Source organism: Vidua chalybeata, chromosome 5 (assembly GCF_026979565.1).
Source record: "Vidua chalybeata isolate OUT-0048 chromosome 5, bVidCha1 merged haplotype, whole genome shotgun sequence".
In the NCBI taxonomy this organism is placed as follows: Eukaryota; Metazoa; Chordata; class Aves; order Passeriformes; family Viduidae; genus Vidua; species Vidua chalybeata.
Window position 1 is genome coordinate 40,522,134 of NC_071534.1, and position 18,384 is coordinate 40,540,517.

The 18,384-nt window shown below is 34.4% G+C and overlaps 1 protein-coding gene across 10 annotated transcripts in view; it reads right to left on the minus strand.

Annotated features, from left to right (window-relative positions):
- MON2 (MON2 homolog, regulator of endosome-to-Golgi trafficking) overlaps window positions 1-18,384 on the minus strand; it is a 105,614-nt gene that overhangs the window by 42,656 nt on the left and 44,574 nt on the right. For 4 of the 10 annotated variants that reach the window (XM_053942728.1, XM_053942731.1, XM_053942734.1 and 1 more), the window contains exons 26-34: window positions 16,525-17,153; window positions 13,357-13,500; window positions 12,814-12,831; window positions 12,419-12,547; window positions 10,307-10,497; window positions 3,571-3,646; window positions 2,485-2,608; window positions 1,501-1,708; window positions 706-788 (exon numbers count right to left, since the gene is read on the minus strand). In XM_053942728.1, coding sequence (XP_053798703.1) covers window positions 706-788; window positions 1,501-1,708; window positions 2,485-2,608; window positions 3,571-3,646; window positions 10,307-10,497; window positions 12,419-12,547; window positions 12,814-12,831; window positions 13,357-13,500; window positions 16,525-17,153 — 1,602 coding nt within the window. Of the gene's footprint in view, window positions 1-705; window positions 789-1,500; window positions 1,709-2,484; window positions 2,609-3,570; window positions 3,647-7,310; window positions 7,518-7,849; window positions 10,158-10,306; window positions 10,498-12,418; window positions 12,548-12,813; window positions 12,832-13,356; window positions 13,501-16,524; window positions 17,154-18,384 lie in introns of those variants that run through there. The other 6 variants (XM_053942729.1, XM_053942733.1, XM_053942730.1 and 3 more) reach the window with 5 other exon arrangements.

Genomic DNA, 18,384 nt, shown 5'->3' on the forward strand with positions numbered 1-18,384 from the left:
TTAACCAAGACTCATGATTAGGTTTCCTTCCAAGAACTGTCCATGTATACCAGAGGTGCAGCTTACAGGAGGAACAGGATAGGTAATTATAAATGAAGTTGAGGTCTTTCATTTGATTCAACCCTTTAAATAAATCTGTCAACCATTTACTCAGGCATCAATGAGCTAAGCTCAGTCCAGGGGACAAAAAATATGAAGAGAGGGAAAGCAAGACCACAAGTGTAAGTATCTACCAGCCTGTCCATGCATTTAACTTGTACACCCCTTTAACTGCAGAGTGCACCTATGTGAACATGATCCATAGCAACCTAAAAAGGTGTCGTGAGAAGGAAAAAAGGATCTAGCCAGGCTTCATATATTTAAGAATTCCATTAATATTTTATGGAACTATTTTATGGAAGGGTTTTTTCTTTGTGTTCAGAAGACACTAAGCTTTATCTAATAAAGGACTCCATAAATTGAAGTTTTCTCTTTTATTAAATATATCTTAGATCTTTATACTTTTAGTCATACTGGAAAAATTTTGGGGGGTTTCTTGCCATCTACCTGTCACCTACATATACAAAGAATTACAGAATACTGACTCTTACAGAGTACACTTTTCTTTCAAATTCCTGTGAAAACTACTAAAGAAAATAATAAATACATCTTTGGGGCAGATACAATGTTACCTTTTTTGAACAATGTTATTTAACAATAACTTACCATTTTCAGGTTGAGTCTTCTTAAGTGAATCTATGAGAGTACTGACAGCTTTTAAAACAAATATGATTTCTGTTACTTGCTGCCTACAAATGAAAAAATGCAAACAGTCAACTACTCATTTTTGTTTCAAGAATGTAAGTTTTATAGAAAGTTTCCCACTATCATTGCTGTTGTCTCATGTAGGACAGCTTTAACTTTGATACTGGAAACAGTAACACCATACAAATCTCAAACTGAAAACACTCATATCAAAGTACCTGATAAGGCTAACATAAAGATAATCAATTTCCACATTAATGATCAAAACCTTCAAAAGTGAAGTGAATTCCAAGTAAGTTCCCATTTTAAAGAATTTCTTTGTTTTTTGATCTAAGTTTTCCACTTCAAGAACAATTACTTGAGTAATAATTCACAATATTGCTGTTTGGATGCTTTATTTTTGAGGCGATTCTACTCATCTCTCAATTTAGAAAGTACACATAGCTCTACTGGGAATAAAAGGACATCAGATTTCAGAAATATAATGCTAGAAATATCAGAAACATTGTTTTCAGTAACTGAAAACTGTTGTAACAGCACAGAATATGACCATTGTTACTTAAAGGTTGTTTTTTTTTTTAAATAGAGTACCAGCACTGTCTTTGAAATATCTTCCCTATAAACATTTCCCTGCCTTTTAAATTTCATTCTCTCCCACCCCCCTCATTTTTTTCATGACTAAATGATATTTTGAACGCAAACTTCTTCTTATAAAGTCCTGGTAATACCTTTCTTTTCTAAAGACAATGCACATACCGTGGAAGAGGACATTTGCCACTCAATCTCTCATCTTCTATGTAGCGATGCAATACATCCTGTGACCTTTTCAAGAGCACAGAAAGTGCCATTCTAGAGATGTAGCCTTCTTGAGGAGTTGTGACTTTATTACTGAATGAAAACTGGAGAAGTGTTTCAAAACACACCTTAGAAAACTCTTCTCTCATTCGAATATCTATTTCTGCTTCTGTCAAAATAAAATTATGCATTTCAATTGTGCAGTGTGCATGATGCTGCATTTCAATCCATTTATTATATGCTGAGAAAAGGTTATCACTCCTCTAGTATTAAAAAATATTAACAGTGATAAGAACAAATGTTAAGAATACATTCTAAGAAAAAATGACTGTGCAAAAATCGCAATAGTTCCAAATATAAGAGATGAATTATGACACATTGTCTGTAACATGTCACATACCTGACATTGCTTTAATTATAAGATACATTAAATAATCTAAAACCAGCAAACAATTCTACATCATAAATACTCATATTTGGTACTGTACAAGTTTTTTTCTATGTAATGGCTTATGTTCATTTTTTTTCATCTTTCCAAAAACCCCTACAAATGTTTTTTCTTAAAGGCAGAGAAGGTATATGGCTAGGTACACCATACAGTTACACTAAGGTCATTTAGGGTTTAAGAACAGGATGTCTGTCTTACAATTGTCTGAAATTACTATTAGAACTGGCACAAAGGAAAATAAAATATGTAGAAAGTAACACAAGTACAATATTATATATGACACTGTCCAAGCAGTAAGGAAGTAATTTCCAAAAAATTGCAAGGAAAGCTTGGCAAAAATTACAAAATACAATATATAAAAAAAGTTGGATATCAAACAGTCTATACTGAATACGTGCCAGGGAACTTCAAGTCTCTATCATAATAAGTACACTCAACATTTTAATTATTTTCTAGTAGATTTAAACACTGTAATTTTTGTCATTCAGGTACCATACCTGTAAAGGAGGATGACTGAGAATGTATTGAGCCTTTATTGAGCATAGTCATTATCTGACCAACAAATTCCTTAGGAATAAAATTAGCATACGGCAGTATCTCTGTGCTGATAAGCTGCACCACCTAAAATAAATTAAATATATTTATATTGGTTTTCTAAATACTAAAACTGTAAATCTAGTATGAAGAAACATTTAACATCTAAACGAGCTTAAGGCAATACACATTAACAGAAATGCTCTCTATCCTTGTCTTGATGCTCCCATTGAGGAACAAAATGGGTTTAGATCTCTATAAATTAATGCATTAGATTTGAGAGTTCAGCTCACTGCAGGCAGAACCACTCACTTTTCATCCAGATATTTTTGTGTCCCAGCCACCCCTCTGGAAAGATGATGGGTGATGAAACCACAGATACTGCCATGTCTTCTCTGCAAGTCCTTCTGCTTTCTACCCTTAATCTCTGTTCTGCCACTTTTTTTTTTTTTGTCCTGGAGTAAAAGGAGAGAAGTCCCTCCTTCCTTCAGGTATCATCTTCTAATTTTCTTCGGCCTTATGCAACCAAACATACAGTGATTTTTGTGCTGCACAAACTACACATAATTTCTTCATTTATGCCAAAGCTTCTCAGTATAGAGAACATATCTTAAGGGCAACAATGTCTAAGAAAAAATGGCTTTTTGCTGACTGCCCTCTAACACAGAAGGCACTCATTTCAGGATTAATTGTCAGCTTTCTCTGTGGTCTACAATTACCAGTGTAAATGTTCAGCAATAACATAATAAATAAGGATACATAATGAGTTAGAGGCAGAAATGCATTCTGGTTTATCCAGTCTATACTGTTTTGAAGTTGAGATGACAAGAAGTAGTTTTTGGCATCCCACTTCCTTCTTTTTGCATCACCCTGAAGCAGCTGAATTCTGGACCCATGAATTTCCTGTCTTATTTTCAAAAATGAAAAGAGTATCACGGAAAAAGTAATGAAAGGGTAACTTTTAAAGAAATTATTTCAGAACAAAATGCAACTTGAGAATGTCATTAACTTGTTAATTTTAACAGTAATATTTGTTTTAGGCTCCTTACCTCAACATCAATACTCTCATTCTTCTGAAATTCTTGAATTGAGAGATTATCAGGAGGTGTACTAAAAATAAACATACTGTGTTATACTTTAAATTTACAACATATGTAAAGAGATAAGTATGGGAAAGTGTATTACATTTACAGTTATTACATGCATCAAGTTGGTACTATTATATGGTAATGATTAATGATCACAAGGTGAGGTTGGATGGGGGCTTTGAGCAACCTAGTCTTTTCACTCACTATGCCAGAAAAATACTTTTGAGTTCAATGGTACATCTTAATTTTTTTTTTTCATCTTACATTTTCTTCTACATTAATGAAACTTTTTTCATTAATGTCCTTTTCCCCTGCTATCTGAAATAATGTATTTGTTCTCTTTCTTAATGAATTTTATTAAAAGAAACACCCATTTTATAAACAATAGTTTTGAAGAAATGTAGAACTTTTTGGAGTTCTTCCATCAGATATATATATGTAGTTGTTTTCAGATGAAATGTCCAGAAGCGATTCAACAGACCCTGCGGTGGGTAGTTCAGAGCTAAGCACGTACTCACTCACAGGCAAGGCAGCTGCCCAGGATAAGACTGTAGACCTGTGTCAATCTTGTCCTCATAAGGGTACTCATCTGGGCCTGCCTCCTCTGTCCCATTGCCAATTTTAATTAAAGTTTAAGAACTTTGAAGGTTTTGAAATCTCATTCAAATCTGATTAGTTTAGCTGACAGATGTTTTGTTTAGAGTGATTTTTTTCTTCCAATGCTCCTGTATGTTGCTGACAAAGACTAATAAGATTTTTCTGAGATAGGCTTTTTTTCTCCCCATCTTCTGAATACTTAGCATAACACACTGAAGATCAGTCTTCACACCTACAGCTAATTTTCAGTTTTGACAATTAGGAATGTATTATGTATGTACCAATGTTTCTGCTTGAAAAAGAAATATATCTCTGCTTCTCAAAGAGACTTTATGCAGATAAAGTCTAGATCACTTTATCTAAGAAATGGACGTGTGTTACATGCATGACCAGAAAAAACCACAAAGAATAAAATTTTAAATTATTGTATATATTACTGAGTTGTGTATTAGGGAGTCAGAAAGTTTGGAATTTTATGTTGAAAACATAGAATAAAATAAAATATTAAGTAGCTGTTCAGTCAGTACCTTTTCTAATACACAGTTGTTAAGTATGCAAAACGTTTCAACAGTAATTTAAGCTATTATGATGCATAGAAATGCAGGTCACGTTGAAATACATGGGAAGATTTCAGTCTGGCAGTTCCTAATTTATGACTCACTTTCTGAGCTGAGGTGTTCAAGCTTTCCTGCCCAGTCATTCATATCTGTTCTACCTTACCTACTACAGATTATGGTACATATTTGTTCATGTAGCAAAGTAAATAGATTTTTGTCTATGTGGATACATCTATCTAGGGGCTAAATGCTTTGCTGTTCTGGCACAAAATATCCAAACCGTACCGGAGGGTGAAGAGCCAGGAAAGATAAGAATGTGTGATGCAGCCACTTTCCTCAGTACAGAGCTCCCAGCCCCTGCCCACGGAACAGGGAGGGCTTCAGAGCCAAGAGCAAAGACCTAACAAGCACCTGGAGTCCTGCTGTGCACAGCACTCTGCTCAGAAGCATCTTTTGGGAAAGTATTGATTTAATTCCCTCACATGAGCATAGACTTCTGCTCTAATAAATTATATATGTATACACACACATATTTGGTGAATTTCATTGTATATAATGGCTTGACATGCTTCTATGAAAGCCTCTGGGAAAGAAGAACAATATGAAATAATAAACACATCAGCTTCTTACTGAAGACAATTTTATGTAAATTAAGTTATATGAAATGTATTAATTTTAAATGTCATCTTGATTTATGACAAAAATCAAGATTATTGAGTCCTCCTCAGCCATAGTTTGCTCTAATTTTTTTTTTTTTTTTAAAGCTAAAACTTCTGTCTTGGAAGTCGCTGATGCTCTATGACAGTAACTCTTTCATTTTTCATTTACCTGGGCTCTCCTGGCTATATTTGAAATTTCTTATTGTACAAAGCTGCAGAGACAATTTCTGCTGTGCTTTGTACTTTTTAAACATCAGTGAGTATCCCTTCTCATTTAGCCCCATAGCTGGCTAGAAATTCTGTTCCTATCCAAAAAACAGAGTTGGGACCATGCCAAGGTGAGGAGGTTCACTATTTTAAAAACCGTTATTCACAGAGCTTTAATTTAAGGGTTCAAACTACAGTGACCTCTTCTCTAATCAATGCCAACTCAGTTTCAATGCCAGAAGCAATATTAGGCTATCTACATATATGATTTCTAGGATCACAGTGACTAGAAGAGTTATGAGTTAGATTAGAAAACTGTGTGATATATTGGTTAAAAATTTAGAAATAATGTGAAATAATTTGTGAAATAATGTGAAATAATTTCATAAATTAGAAATAATGTGAGATAATTTCATTTTTCTACCCAATGCTCAGCCAGGTAGAAACCTGGAGAACATACATACAAAAATAAGGCAATGTGCACTGGCATATTTTAATGAAAGCTAAAGGAAAAAAACCTAATCAAATCTATTATGCAGTGTTGCTAGGAAGACTGACTGCATTAAGGCTTTTGGTGAGTCTTTCAGAGATGCAGTTGTTTCATATTTAGAACCATCCCAGCAGTGCTAAGTCAGGCTTGGAGAATAAAGGTTTGAAGAGGACGTACAAAAGGAAGCCATTTACCTAGCTTTGCATATAGCCTGGACAGACAACAGCATAGAACATCTAGAACATTTAATAGTGGAAAGTGTGGAGTATAAAAATGTATCACGACTGAAGGAAGAAAAGGAAGGGGTTTTGTGACATAATATTCTTTGTTTCATTGAAACAAAGAGCTTAGGAAAAATTACAGAATGCCAGCATAAGAAAGTGGATTTTCAGTTCTAACCATATTCAGGTCTCAGTGTATGTATCTAACTATTCTTGTCACAAGGGGTGACATGTTAGAGAATGCTAAAAATCCAGATAATGTGGTAATGGGGTTAACTCTGTCTCCCTGTCAGCCTCTTGGGGAGTCAACTGAACTGCATTTCCCAAATTCTTTGTGCTTCAGAACCTTTTCAATCCATGCTGGCCTTAGTAAGATTTGTACACTCCTGCACCTAACTTAATAACCTCCCTCTCCTGTGTGACACATTTGCAAGTTGGAAAACCACCAGAGATGACCTGACTCACAGCTGCAGTAAAGCCACTTGGACAGGTTCAGCAGAGTTACTAAAACCAATTCAAGCTTACAAGTCACCAATCTAACTAAAAGCACTCTTCTCTTCTCAGCTATGGCTTGGTTAATTGATTTGGTGTTATGGACAAAAATCCAAGTAGTACCAGAAGTTTTAAAAAACACAACTCGTTAATACAAATAAATCAGGAAACACACCAAAACCAGTTCTATACCACCTGGCTGTTCTTAAATAAAGGATGGATAGTTGGAAAGTACATTCCCACTGCCTTCCCCTGCAACCTGAAGGATGACATGCATGTCAACTCAGCAATAATTTTTAGTTGTTACTTTCAAAACAGTGGATAGATTCTTTCAAATTACCCTGGGATAAGGCACCACTATAACTAGTGTATGTTTTCTATTAGAATTACAAAAAAATTGAAAGAACACACTAAATTTGAAAATTCTGGATTCAATTTCCTTACAAGTAGAACTACACATTTAAGAGACTAAGTAAACTGCAATTATAAACCACTAGAAGATACAGTTTAGCAAATTTCAAACCAAAAAGGACAGGTTGCCCTACTTGACAAGGGTAGTCTCATAGCATCTTGCACAAAGTGCAGAAAGATTTTAGCAAAGGAAATCAGAAGAGAATTACCTCAATGTGGGGAACTTCCACAGCTATCTCTAGAGCCCTCCTTGCATCACAGTGAGAGAGATACGCTTCAGTAGCAATATGGGGAGGAGGAGGAGAGCGAAGAGGATGAAGAAAAGGAGAAATGACTGCTATTACTAATTGTCCTGACTAGTGGCATGAGGAAGATGTATTCCCTTTTCAGCTTTAATGGTTTTTAGGAACACAAGGCTCAGGCTAATAGAGAGAACAAAAACTCTATCTATCTATCTATCTATCTATCTATCTATCTATCTATCTATCCTAAAGATACCAAGGGACAAGGCTCTAACTGTATGTAGGAGAACCATACACTTGGAAGGCAAACTGCTATTTAGAGAAAGATGAGCATTAGGGAGGTTAAAAAAAAAAAAACAACCCCAGATATTCTGTGGCCACACAAAATACAACTACATAAGCAAAATTAATCTGCACACAACAAGCCTGGAAAGCATAATGATAGTGGCCATTAATTATACTAATAGGTCAAATTATCTTGCTGTGGGCCATGTGGTTCTACAATATACCGGCCTATTTTTAGTGCTTTAAATTAATTTAAACTTTAAACTTTCTACGTGAAAAAAAGTTTCCTACACTTTTCTAAGGACATCTTTAATTGTGACTAAAAATTTTTCTCTAAAACACATTTTGTATGTTAAATTATAGTATACATTCTGGTTGCTAAAGAGGCAAAACCAGATTTAAGACAGACATTGTAAAGGCATCATAAACATTCACACAAGTACTATCTTTCTTTTACCTCCAGAGAATATTTGCCCATACATAACAAATGACAAAAGCTATTAGTATTAACAAAAAGAGTAATAGTTTCTAGCAAGCAACACATTAAGATTAATTTTCTACGTTTGAAATAATATTCAAGTAAAGTATAAATCGCTCACTGTAAATTAAACATATTTGTTGTAGACAAACAGATTTGGCCAGAAAGTCATGCAGATGATAGTGGATTATCCTGAATTACACTAAAGAGCTGGAATAATTTTGATTCCCTGAATTTATGAACAATTAATACCAAGACACTGTGGCAGTACTAGTCTTGTTCAGCTAAGAACATGCAAAATGGAAATGTTTAATTTGCTTTGCAAATATTTAGGAATACTTAAATTACAACAAATAGTAATATGCACTTCCAAAGCAACTTTTAAGTGAACATACATTCTTCTACAATAACCTGAAAAACCTTAATTTGAATTCTGTACACCCAACAATGATAGATTACAGGGTGTTAACTGATGTGGACTGCCTGTCTCAGAATGGAAGCAAGAATACTAACTGCAGTTGAAAAGAAAACCAAGCAAGATACTGCAAAGATTATTTTACATTAAAGAAATAGTGAAGCATAAAATAAAAACTGTGATGATAAAAACTGGAAGTGTCTTTTATGCCATCATGGATGGCCTTTTCTATTTTAAGGTCCTTCTACTTAATAGAATTTTCTTTCAAGTAAATGTAAAAACAATAGGAAGGTTTTTCACCTGATTGCCATGTAATCCTATTGATGATATTCCAAACCCATTCATTATTACACATTTTCACTAATGGATGTGTCTCTAAAATAAATTCTCATTGGTATTTTTTTTGTTTGCTTGTTTGTTTTGGGCAAGCTGCTATTTATCCATCATTAGTAAATACAGCTGTGTTTGATTGCTGACTTTTGTGTGTTTCAAAACTAAACACAGAGCATATTAGTGTAAGGCACTGAAGAATCTTACTGTTTTCTGTTAAAAAGAAAGATCCTAAAAGATGCTTGCCCACAGATGTTTACAGAAAATGGAAATTCCATACCACTCCTAAGCAATTATCTAAAATACCTAACCTTCCTTAGAGAACCCTTAATGTCTAACCTAGAAAATCTTTGCTGTACTGAAACAAGTTTTTACCCATTGCCAAGGGACAAAAAAATTCTCTGAAGCAAGCTTTTTTTATATTCTGAAAATTTACAGTGTTTTGCTAATATTATAGTCTTTTGTTTGAACAAATTAATAGATCCAAGGCCAGGCTGGATGGGGATCTGAGCAACCTGGTCTAGTGGAGGGTGTCCTGCCCATGGCAGGCTGTTTGGAACTAGATGATCTTTAAGATCCTTTCCAACTCAAACCAGTCTATGATTCTTTGATTAAACTGTCTGTCTCTGAGCATCACTTCTGGACTTTCTCAGCCTGCCCATTGTAGATTGAGAATGTGTTCCATTCTTGAGAGGAATCTGTCCATCTTTATAGTCGATATATATGACTATTTAGATACACTTTTCAAAAATTATCATAAATAAAGAGTGGTTAATTATTAAAGTGCAGTCAATTTATCTTAGGTAGAAACAAATATAACATAACTATGGGCTTCTACGTGAACAGCAGTGTACTAAAAAACTTTCAAAAATTCACAGTAAGTGGAGTATTTCAAGATGGAACTCAGACAATTACATAAAATTAATGCTGTTAATTAGAATAAAATACTGTTGCAACTCTGTTCAAAGTGAAGAAAGGAACAAATTGTGTACATATCAGCAACTCTTTATCAAATCTAGAGTAAATGTCCTTGGGAGTCCATACAGAGCTCCCTGTCCTGTTCAGAAAGATTATGCCATATATTGAGAGTTCAGCTGAGCTCTTTCTTTCTCTTACACTTCTCCTTTTGATTGAAGCTTTTTGTACAACGTTCTGAAAGGATAGCTTTTTGAAGTAGACAGATTAGTTACTTTTACTCCATCATTCATTAAAATAATTTTCATATATCAAATAGCTCTACTGAAACATATAATGAACAAATTACTAATGAAGATTTTTCTTTAAAAAAAAAAAAAAAAGGAAATTGTGTTTACCTTTTCGTGAATAAAAAGTCTTCAAAAGTATTTGCTAGCTCTGGCCACATACTGTCAAATTTTCCGGAAGATGCATGCTGCCTTGCAACAGGTAGTCCAATGGAGAGAACTTTGAGAAGAGAGGACACAGCTAGCTTCCATGTGCTTTCAGAAGGACATGAGTACTTCAGACTAAGAGGTATTCTAAGTGTCTGCAAAATGAAAGTCAAAACAAAATTTATAGTTGCTCAGACAAATCTAAGCTTACAGCAAGCTTCTGGACAAGAGCTTGGAGGACACTGTCATAGACAGCAGTACACATCCCTAACTTTTCTGCTAATATATGAGATGGCCTTTCACAAATGCAATTCTGAAGATGATTTATCATATACCAGCTGGCTAAAGCACAGGTCTGTAGCCAAGTACAAGGTTAGAAGTCACAATTGGTCCATTATCATTTACACTATGAAATTACACACTAATTTTCTTTTCTGTATTGCCATCCACCATTTCTGCTAAGTCTGACAAATGGGCTTTCCTAACACATAAGAGACTGCAGGCAGTCTGTTATCACGAGTGTATTCTGGAGAATTCAGTCCCTATAAAGCCATCCCAAGTGCTTCCACAGTAAAGAAAAAAAGCCTCATTGCATTTAAACTTTTCCTAGTAAAGCTGAACTTTAAACACTGGAACATAAACACTGGAAGAAATCTGGTTATTATTGACTGTTAAACCACATGAAATTTGAAAGTAAGAATAGTTAGTGAAATTCTAAGATAAAGACTACAATACAACTCAAATGTAAAACAGATGAAAGCACAGCAAATTTTAAGACTTTTAGCTAGAAAGTCATCCTCGGTATGTATAAAACAAAGTCATTAATAAATTTTAAAATATTAGACATATGAACTACTTACACTTACATGCAATCTTTTTAGTATTGTTAGTCAAACTTTAGAACCTGATAGTAAGTTATCTTGGAAAACCAATTATTTACTTGACATTTCAAATACATAGTGACTAAATTCAGGTACTGTATGTATGACCCCCAAGCCTTTAGTGCAGTCTCTGATTTGAAAAAAACAAAAGCAGGAAAGACTTACTCTGACTCTCACAAGGGAGTCAATTATAATTAACTCTCTATGGCAAAAAATTATGACAGCTAGAATCTAACCATAGAGATAAACAGATTTTTTTTTCCTGCTGCTTTTGGTTATATGTGTCAAATCTAATTCCAAAATCAACATGGGATTTAGAGACATGAAAAATAAATTTAAAAGCATTTTCATATATCACAATAGATCATATTGTTATCAACTGCAAATGTTACAAAGAAGTGGTATTTCTATCAGTTTCACCAATCCCATTAAAATGGAAGTGGAAAACAACTGCATTAACTTTGAAATACAAATATTTAATTCTTAACAGATTTCAAATAATATCACCTGTTTTAAACACATTCAGGTTTCTAAATTTCTATACAGGAAAATCCTGATGTCAACCAAGTCATTGCAAACAAGCCAGGTCAGACACATTTTTATTTTCCATACTTCTGCAAAATATTACTTCTATTATTTAATATAATTTTTTGCTGAAATGGAATGGTCAAAAAAAGTGAAGCATTTGACAATTTCACTTTAAAGGTATATTAGCAACATTTATTATGTATTATAAGGTATATTAGGTAGCATTTCAGAGCTGCATTGACAGTCAGTGAAGTCATTAAAAACAAATCAAAAGTAACAGAGCATACACCCCCAAAGTTTTTATGCCAGTCTACAGAAACTGGGCTTCGGCCTTCAATGCCAAAATTACTAAGGGGCCTACTTACCACACTTAGGTGTATAACACTTTCAAAGATGAACATTTTGTGCCCTAACACATTTGTTAATTTTTATCTTAACACTGAGATACTGATGCTGACATTACCCAGCTAAGAACAATACAAATAGATTAATAGCCTTCCAGCTTCAAAAGAAATTATTCCCTACTGCTCCTCTTCATAAAATATCAATCTGTTTATAACAGCTTGAAGCTTCCCAGAAAGTGTTTGTCGACACTAGCTGAAAATAAAACTCATGATTTTCAATATAAGCTCATTAAATTCAGAGCACATGCAGGTCAAACTTTTACCTTAATAATGTTCTGAAGAACCTTCTCTGTTACCACAGCTTTGTGGCAAGCTGTCTTTTGGTATAAGTCCACCACAACTTCCAATGATCTCTCTGCAAATGGTACGTAGTTCAATGCCACCCATTCCGCCTAGGAAAAGGAATTAGTAAATTACTAAATTATATGTGAAAAGATATTAATTAAGGAACAGAAAGTGTATGTTTTGCACTGAACTCTCAGTTTAATGCATGCAAGGTTTGCTAAGAATATGGTCCAAGCCACAAAACTGCAAATATAACATAGTCTGGCTATGAAAATGTACTCTACATTGAAGTAAAGTACATTTAAGTAGGAGAAATGTTGCAGTCTAAGCAAGACAACTACATTAGGACAATCTTTAAGGAAATTTAACTCACCGGTGCAAAAAGTTGTATCTAGTGTGATTCCATTGTGTTGCAGGACAAACAGAATAAGAAGAATTAATACATACATAATAGTTACCTCTTTGATTACACTGAATCAGATGCTCATGCTTAGTGAATAGCAGTGTACACAGATAAAAAGAATCACTGAACATGTTCCATTTCTTTACAGCACGTGCAATTCAAAAATCTGCAGCTTGAGGGAATTTTCTCCATTCAAAATTATCATGTCTCTGTATTAAATTTAGTATCTCTTGTAGGACAAATTATTTTAGATTAATTAATGTACAAATTCAGACACATTTGTCTGGTGTCCAAGCCAGATCTTTCCTACATGAAGGAATACAAAGTACAAAAGCAAACAAAAATGCAAAGAGAGTAAAAGAAGATAATAAAAGTATGTAAAAAAAAGCTTATTACACAACATGCAGTTAAATTTTTACAGATTGAACAAATGCATCTTGCTGGACAACCTATATCTGAAGCTGAATTGGATTAACCAGCCAAGTGAAACGAGTGAGATTTCTAATTAATTACCTGATTATACTTTGCATTTGCAATATGCTTTGTTTCCAACTGTCCATACTGTGGAGGCTTGCAGGAAAATTCTACAAAGGCCAGTAGTTGGTCAAAGATTGCAGGATACATTATCTGCATACCTTCTGATCCCACACATATAGCCTTTATCAAAAGAAAATACAGAAGTTTAATATATATTTCTTGACTTTTTGCTCTAACACCTGCATCAGTACAAAGAACTCCTACAGAAAACTCCCCATATAAGACTATGCAAGAGTCATACTGTATGAAAGATCGTGTATAGTTCCAATAGGTAAAGGAAATTAAATTTTGTTACTTTATTGAAGTAAATAAAGTTGCAATATACCTGGGTATATATAGTTCAGTAAATACAGCTATCTCATCCAATAAAAGATAACTTTTCTTCACAAACTCTTCTTTGATTTGTCAGTAAAATAAAGTCTTATATAAGACTTTATATAAGACTGAGATCTTGTATATAGATCTCAGCCACATCTTTAAGTTCTACTTCAATAAACATTTAAATCTCAGAAGTAAATCATAGAAGGCTTCAAAAAGTAGTTAAAAGAGTGCCTTATTGAAAGGAATAGAAATAAAATGAGAATTATATGGTTTGGCATAGCTAAAACTCATAATCTTGCTTTAACATGTGAAACATTCGGGAACAATGTACTTACACTACCAAAAAACCCCGAAGTCCCCTATACTACAGCACTTAAAGACTAGAGGATGAGTTCTAATGAGAAATAAAAGGAATTGAACAAATGGTGTAAAATGGTCTCAACATATGGAAGCCTGAAAAGAGATGCAAAGATCCCTTCCATTCCCATGTTCTTGAGTTGCAATGGTGTCCTTTGTTAGTGGAATCACATTATAAAATATATTTATTAAACTAGTCTGGGCTCAATCTGAAAAATGTTAGGTTTTTTTCATGCTATTCAAACTGCAGAATTGTTCCACAACTTCAGAGAAAATCAGAACTGGCCCAAGTCTTCCTGTATCAGCAAAGAACCTGATGCTACACGCAAACACAGAGAAATGTTTTGTTTCAAAGATTAATCAAATATGCAAATATTTACATACTCTTCTTTAATGCTTCCACTGTGTACTCCTGCTTTAATGCTTTCTGTGTGTACGTACTCCTGAGAGTATCAGCTGATTTCAAGAGATGAAGAAGGTACTCTGGCCTAAAACAAAACCATCTGACTCATGGCCTTTGCTTCACATCAGCACTGGCTGGCTGCCTTGCCATGTGAACTGTACTATGTTTATACAGCCAAGAGGAGCAATCGCGCAACTTCAGAGAACTTACTGATGTCCAAAAATACTTCAATGTTTTTAGGATCTCCAGTTAGTTGTGTTAGTAACATAACTATAGGTCAGATGGGAGATTTGAGGTACCATCTTATGGAAGTCTGTATTTGCAAAGGCTTGTAACTGCCATGGTAACCCATTGACACTGGGAGTGGGGAAGAGGAGAGATCTCACTTTCTCATGTAGAGTTATTGCTTTTGTTATTGTTTAGAAACCTTCAGCTAAAACATCTTGACAAGAACAAGAGTATAATAATGTGCAGTTTTCCCTCATGTTAAAAACTTTGGTAACCCCTTCTTTGAAAAGCCCTAATGCCTGCAGCCTTTGAAAACTAAGATCATCTGGATAAGGAGACTAAAAACCAGAAAAATCTGAGATAAATAAATGGACTGATCAAATGGCAAATACAGGATTTGGGCTAGAATGAGCTGCTGGAAAAGGAAGGCTAGAAAAGGGTCACGCCTGACTGGAAAAGGATGAAAATGTTGACTTGACTAGTTTTAAAACTTCATGTTATTTATACACCCACATACAAAACTGAGATTTAATACCAACTTCTATCCAAGCAAAGTGAATTGAAATTTAAACAAAATAATTCACTCCACAGCATTTCCATGGCAGGGGTGGTTGGAACTAGATGATCTTTAAGGTTCTTTCCAACCTAAGCCTTTTTATGATGCTATTCTTATACCTCTGTTTTCAAAATACATGAATGAATATTTGTTAAAGCCATCAGCTAAAGGAATGGCTGCAAGGTAATTATTCTACCTTGCTTGCATATGTTTGAGATGAATCAGCTCACACTAAGCAAACGAGAAAACAAGACACTGAATTGCTGCTTGTTTGGCACCCACCATGCGTTCCATGAGCTAAATGGGACAGGATCCTGACAGCAGCAGGGGGGGAATATATAGCCACATAGTTAAGCAAAGTAGTCCTAACATGAAAGCCCAAAGGGAATGAAGCCAGGTCATGTACATATTTTAATTCTGGCATTTCCCAAGTAAGTTTGTTTTGTTGGTTTTTTGTTTGTTTGTTTGTTTGTTTTTGGGGGGGGTGTTTTTTTTTTAAGTAGTGCTTAATATAAATGCATTATTTAATTCATTATCAACTCTGCTTCTTCTGAATAAATCAATTTTGTGAATGAGCACTGAATTTTGCAAGGAGATATTTTACAACTGCAAAAAGAAAGAAGCAAGCAGTACTATTGTCCTTTTTTTTGGCTTTCAGAGAAAGAGCACCCTCATTTGTTATTTATAGATTTACTTGCATGAAGGGTGCTCTTTGAGCATGAGTTCTATAGTAAGAATTTCTTAAGCAGAGATGCAGCATTTTCCTTAAATAACTGATTAATAAGAGTCAAGAATGTAGGTAATCTGCCAGAAAACATTCTATATTTTATGCTTTGTGTAAACTGTAAGTTCTCAATCACTGTTCTTTCTAAACTGTTCATGGCAGCACCTGGACATCATATGGAACACTGTAGGACTGTTCCTCCATCTCCATGTACAGACCTTCAGTATCAACATCAACATCAGTATCAACATCAACAGTATCAACATCAACAGTACTTCAATATTAGATGGACATGTAAATGGCTACAAACACAGCACAACACTTAAGGTACTTCTGCAATCAAGCAAAAGCACATTTCATAAAGATTACACCATTCCTTTCAATGCAGAGCATCTATTTTGCAGCAGGAATGGAGATCTGATTGTTAAAATACAACACACTGTGCAATTATAAATATTTTTTTAATCATATTTAAATCACCCCAATATCGTTCTATAGAGTAGAAGTAGCACACACTGTAGTTTACCTTTCACACACTAGAAGTTGCATTATTACCTTTTGTAAAACATCTAAAGCTGTAAGCACTGCTTCCTGTAAACTTGTCAGAACTGCTTCAGTGTAAGATGGAAGGATGAAAGGGGAAGCATCTGAACTGATTGGAACTGAAACAGCACCGTGCAAAATGACACCCAGCTTTTGGAGATCATCCATGCTGAAACCAGTTTTGATGTGTTGGTAAAGAGCTGGGAATATCTGAATTAATGCTGTAAGAAAAGGCTGGCTGGGAATGAAAGTCAATTTATCACAAGTAATTGGAGGCTTTGTACTTTCTGATCCAATCCTATACCAGCTGTTCCAAGCTGCCCACCAAAGATTCAAATCTTCAATCTCATCTGTTATTACAGGAGGTTCAGATCCATTATATCTTCCTATTCTTTCTCCTATGGAGTCTGTTCTCATGAATGATCTGCCAAGACTAGTGGCAGTAGTTGTCCCTACCACCAAAGGTACAGAAACATTGATGGCAGGTGGTGTCTCAGGCTTCTCAGAGTCTCGAACAGGAGAAACAATTTGTAGGATTTCCTGGAAGCTTTTCAGAGCAGCCAAGGAAACTTCATTATTTTTGCTAAGTGCTGCTGACTGGATGTGATCAAGAAGAACATCCCAGGCTTGGGAAAAGTCTCCTATTTAAAAAAAGAGAGAGGAGGGAATCATTTTGGAACTTGCTTCCTATTCCCATTCCTACCCATTCTGCCTCTCTAAAAGGCTGCTCATGTACTTGTTAGTCTAATACACAGAAATTTCAAGAGATTAGGTGGCCACTTTAATGACTTTTATATCAGTTCAACCATAAGCTGAAAGAATTGAATATGACAGAGAAAGACAAATATGAAGACTGAAACAATATACCTATGTTCATGCTAAATTTGCTAGCAAAAAAAATCACGTACTACATCCCATACCAATAAAATACATTTTCTTCATTCAGTAGAGTAAACCAGATTTATTCTTAAACATACTAGATGCCTGTTGATTTTAAGAAGGGTTAAGCCCACACAAGAAATTAGGGTCAAACTAATGCAATTACTCATTTATAAAGAATTTATTTTAAAATGCTCTGATAATTGTACTGTGGAAAGATTTCATTTGAGGCATTATTTTTTTAATTAAATTTAGCCTTAACCTTCAATTTTCTATATTGCTAATTACAGGGTTTGAATAATTAAAGTAGTCCTATTTTTTTTATTCAATTTTAACTTAAGTTTAATATAGCCTAAATTCTACTACATTTCTGCAAATGACTGATAGACTTACTAGCTGTCATTTGTATCACAAATGACCAAAATGAAATACAACAATTTATTTATTTCATTTTGGTTAATATACATTACAGTTAATATACATTAATTGCATACTGTAGGATGCTGAAGGTAGATTAATCTAATGAGGACTTTTCTTTGTAAGCTATATATTCTCTATTCCTTTTGCACTTTTTCCTTGTAGAAATTACCAAGCTATTGTAAAATATTACTATATACAGCTGAACAATGTAAATGTTCAATACTCCACTGAATTTACAGGTAAGTTCTCTTTCTGTTCTCAGAGTACTGTTAAATTTGACACAATGATACCACAGAAGAGTTCCAGGCAAGTGTTGCATTCCCTTAGACAGATAAAAGGAAAAGCACGTTCTGACAAAAGAAGAGACAAAGTATTATTGTTATCAGTCTACTATAATTTAAAGCTATTTAGCACCCAGAATTGGGACTGAATTGTGACTACTGAGATTTAATCTCAAGGACTGTGATAAGAAGAGGAAATCTGTAGTTACAATTTTTGGCTCTACGAAGCATGAATTAGTAATGCCATAATTTTCATAACATTTGAGGTGACACAACAAAAAACATTTTTGAG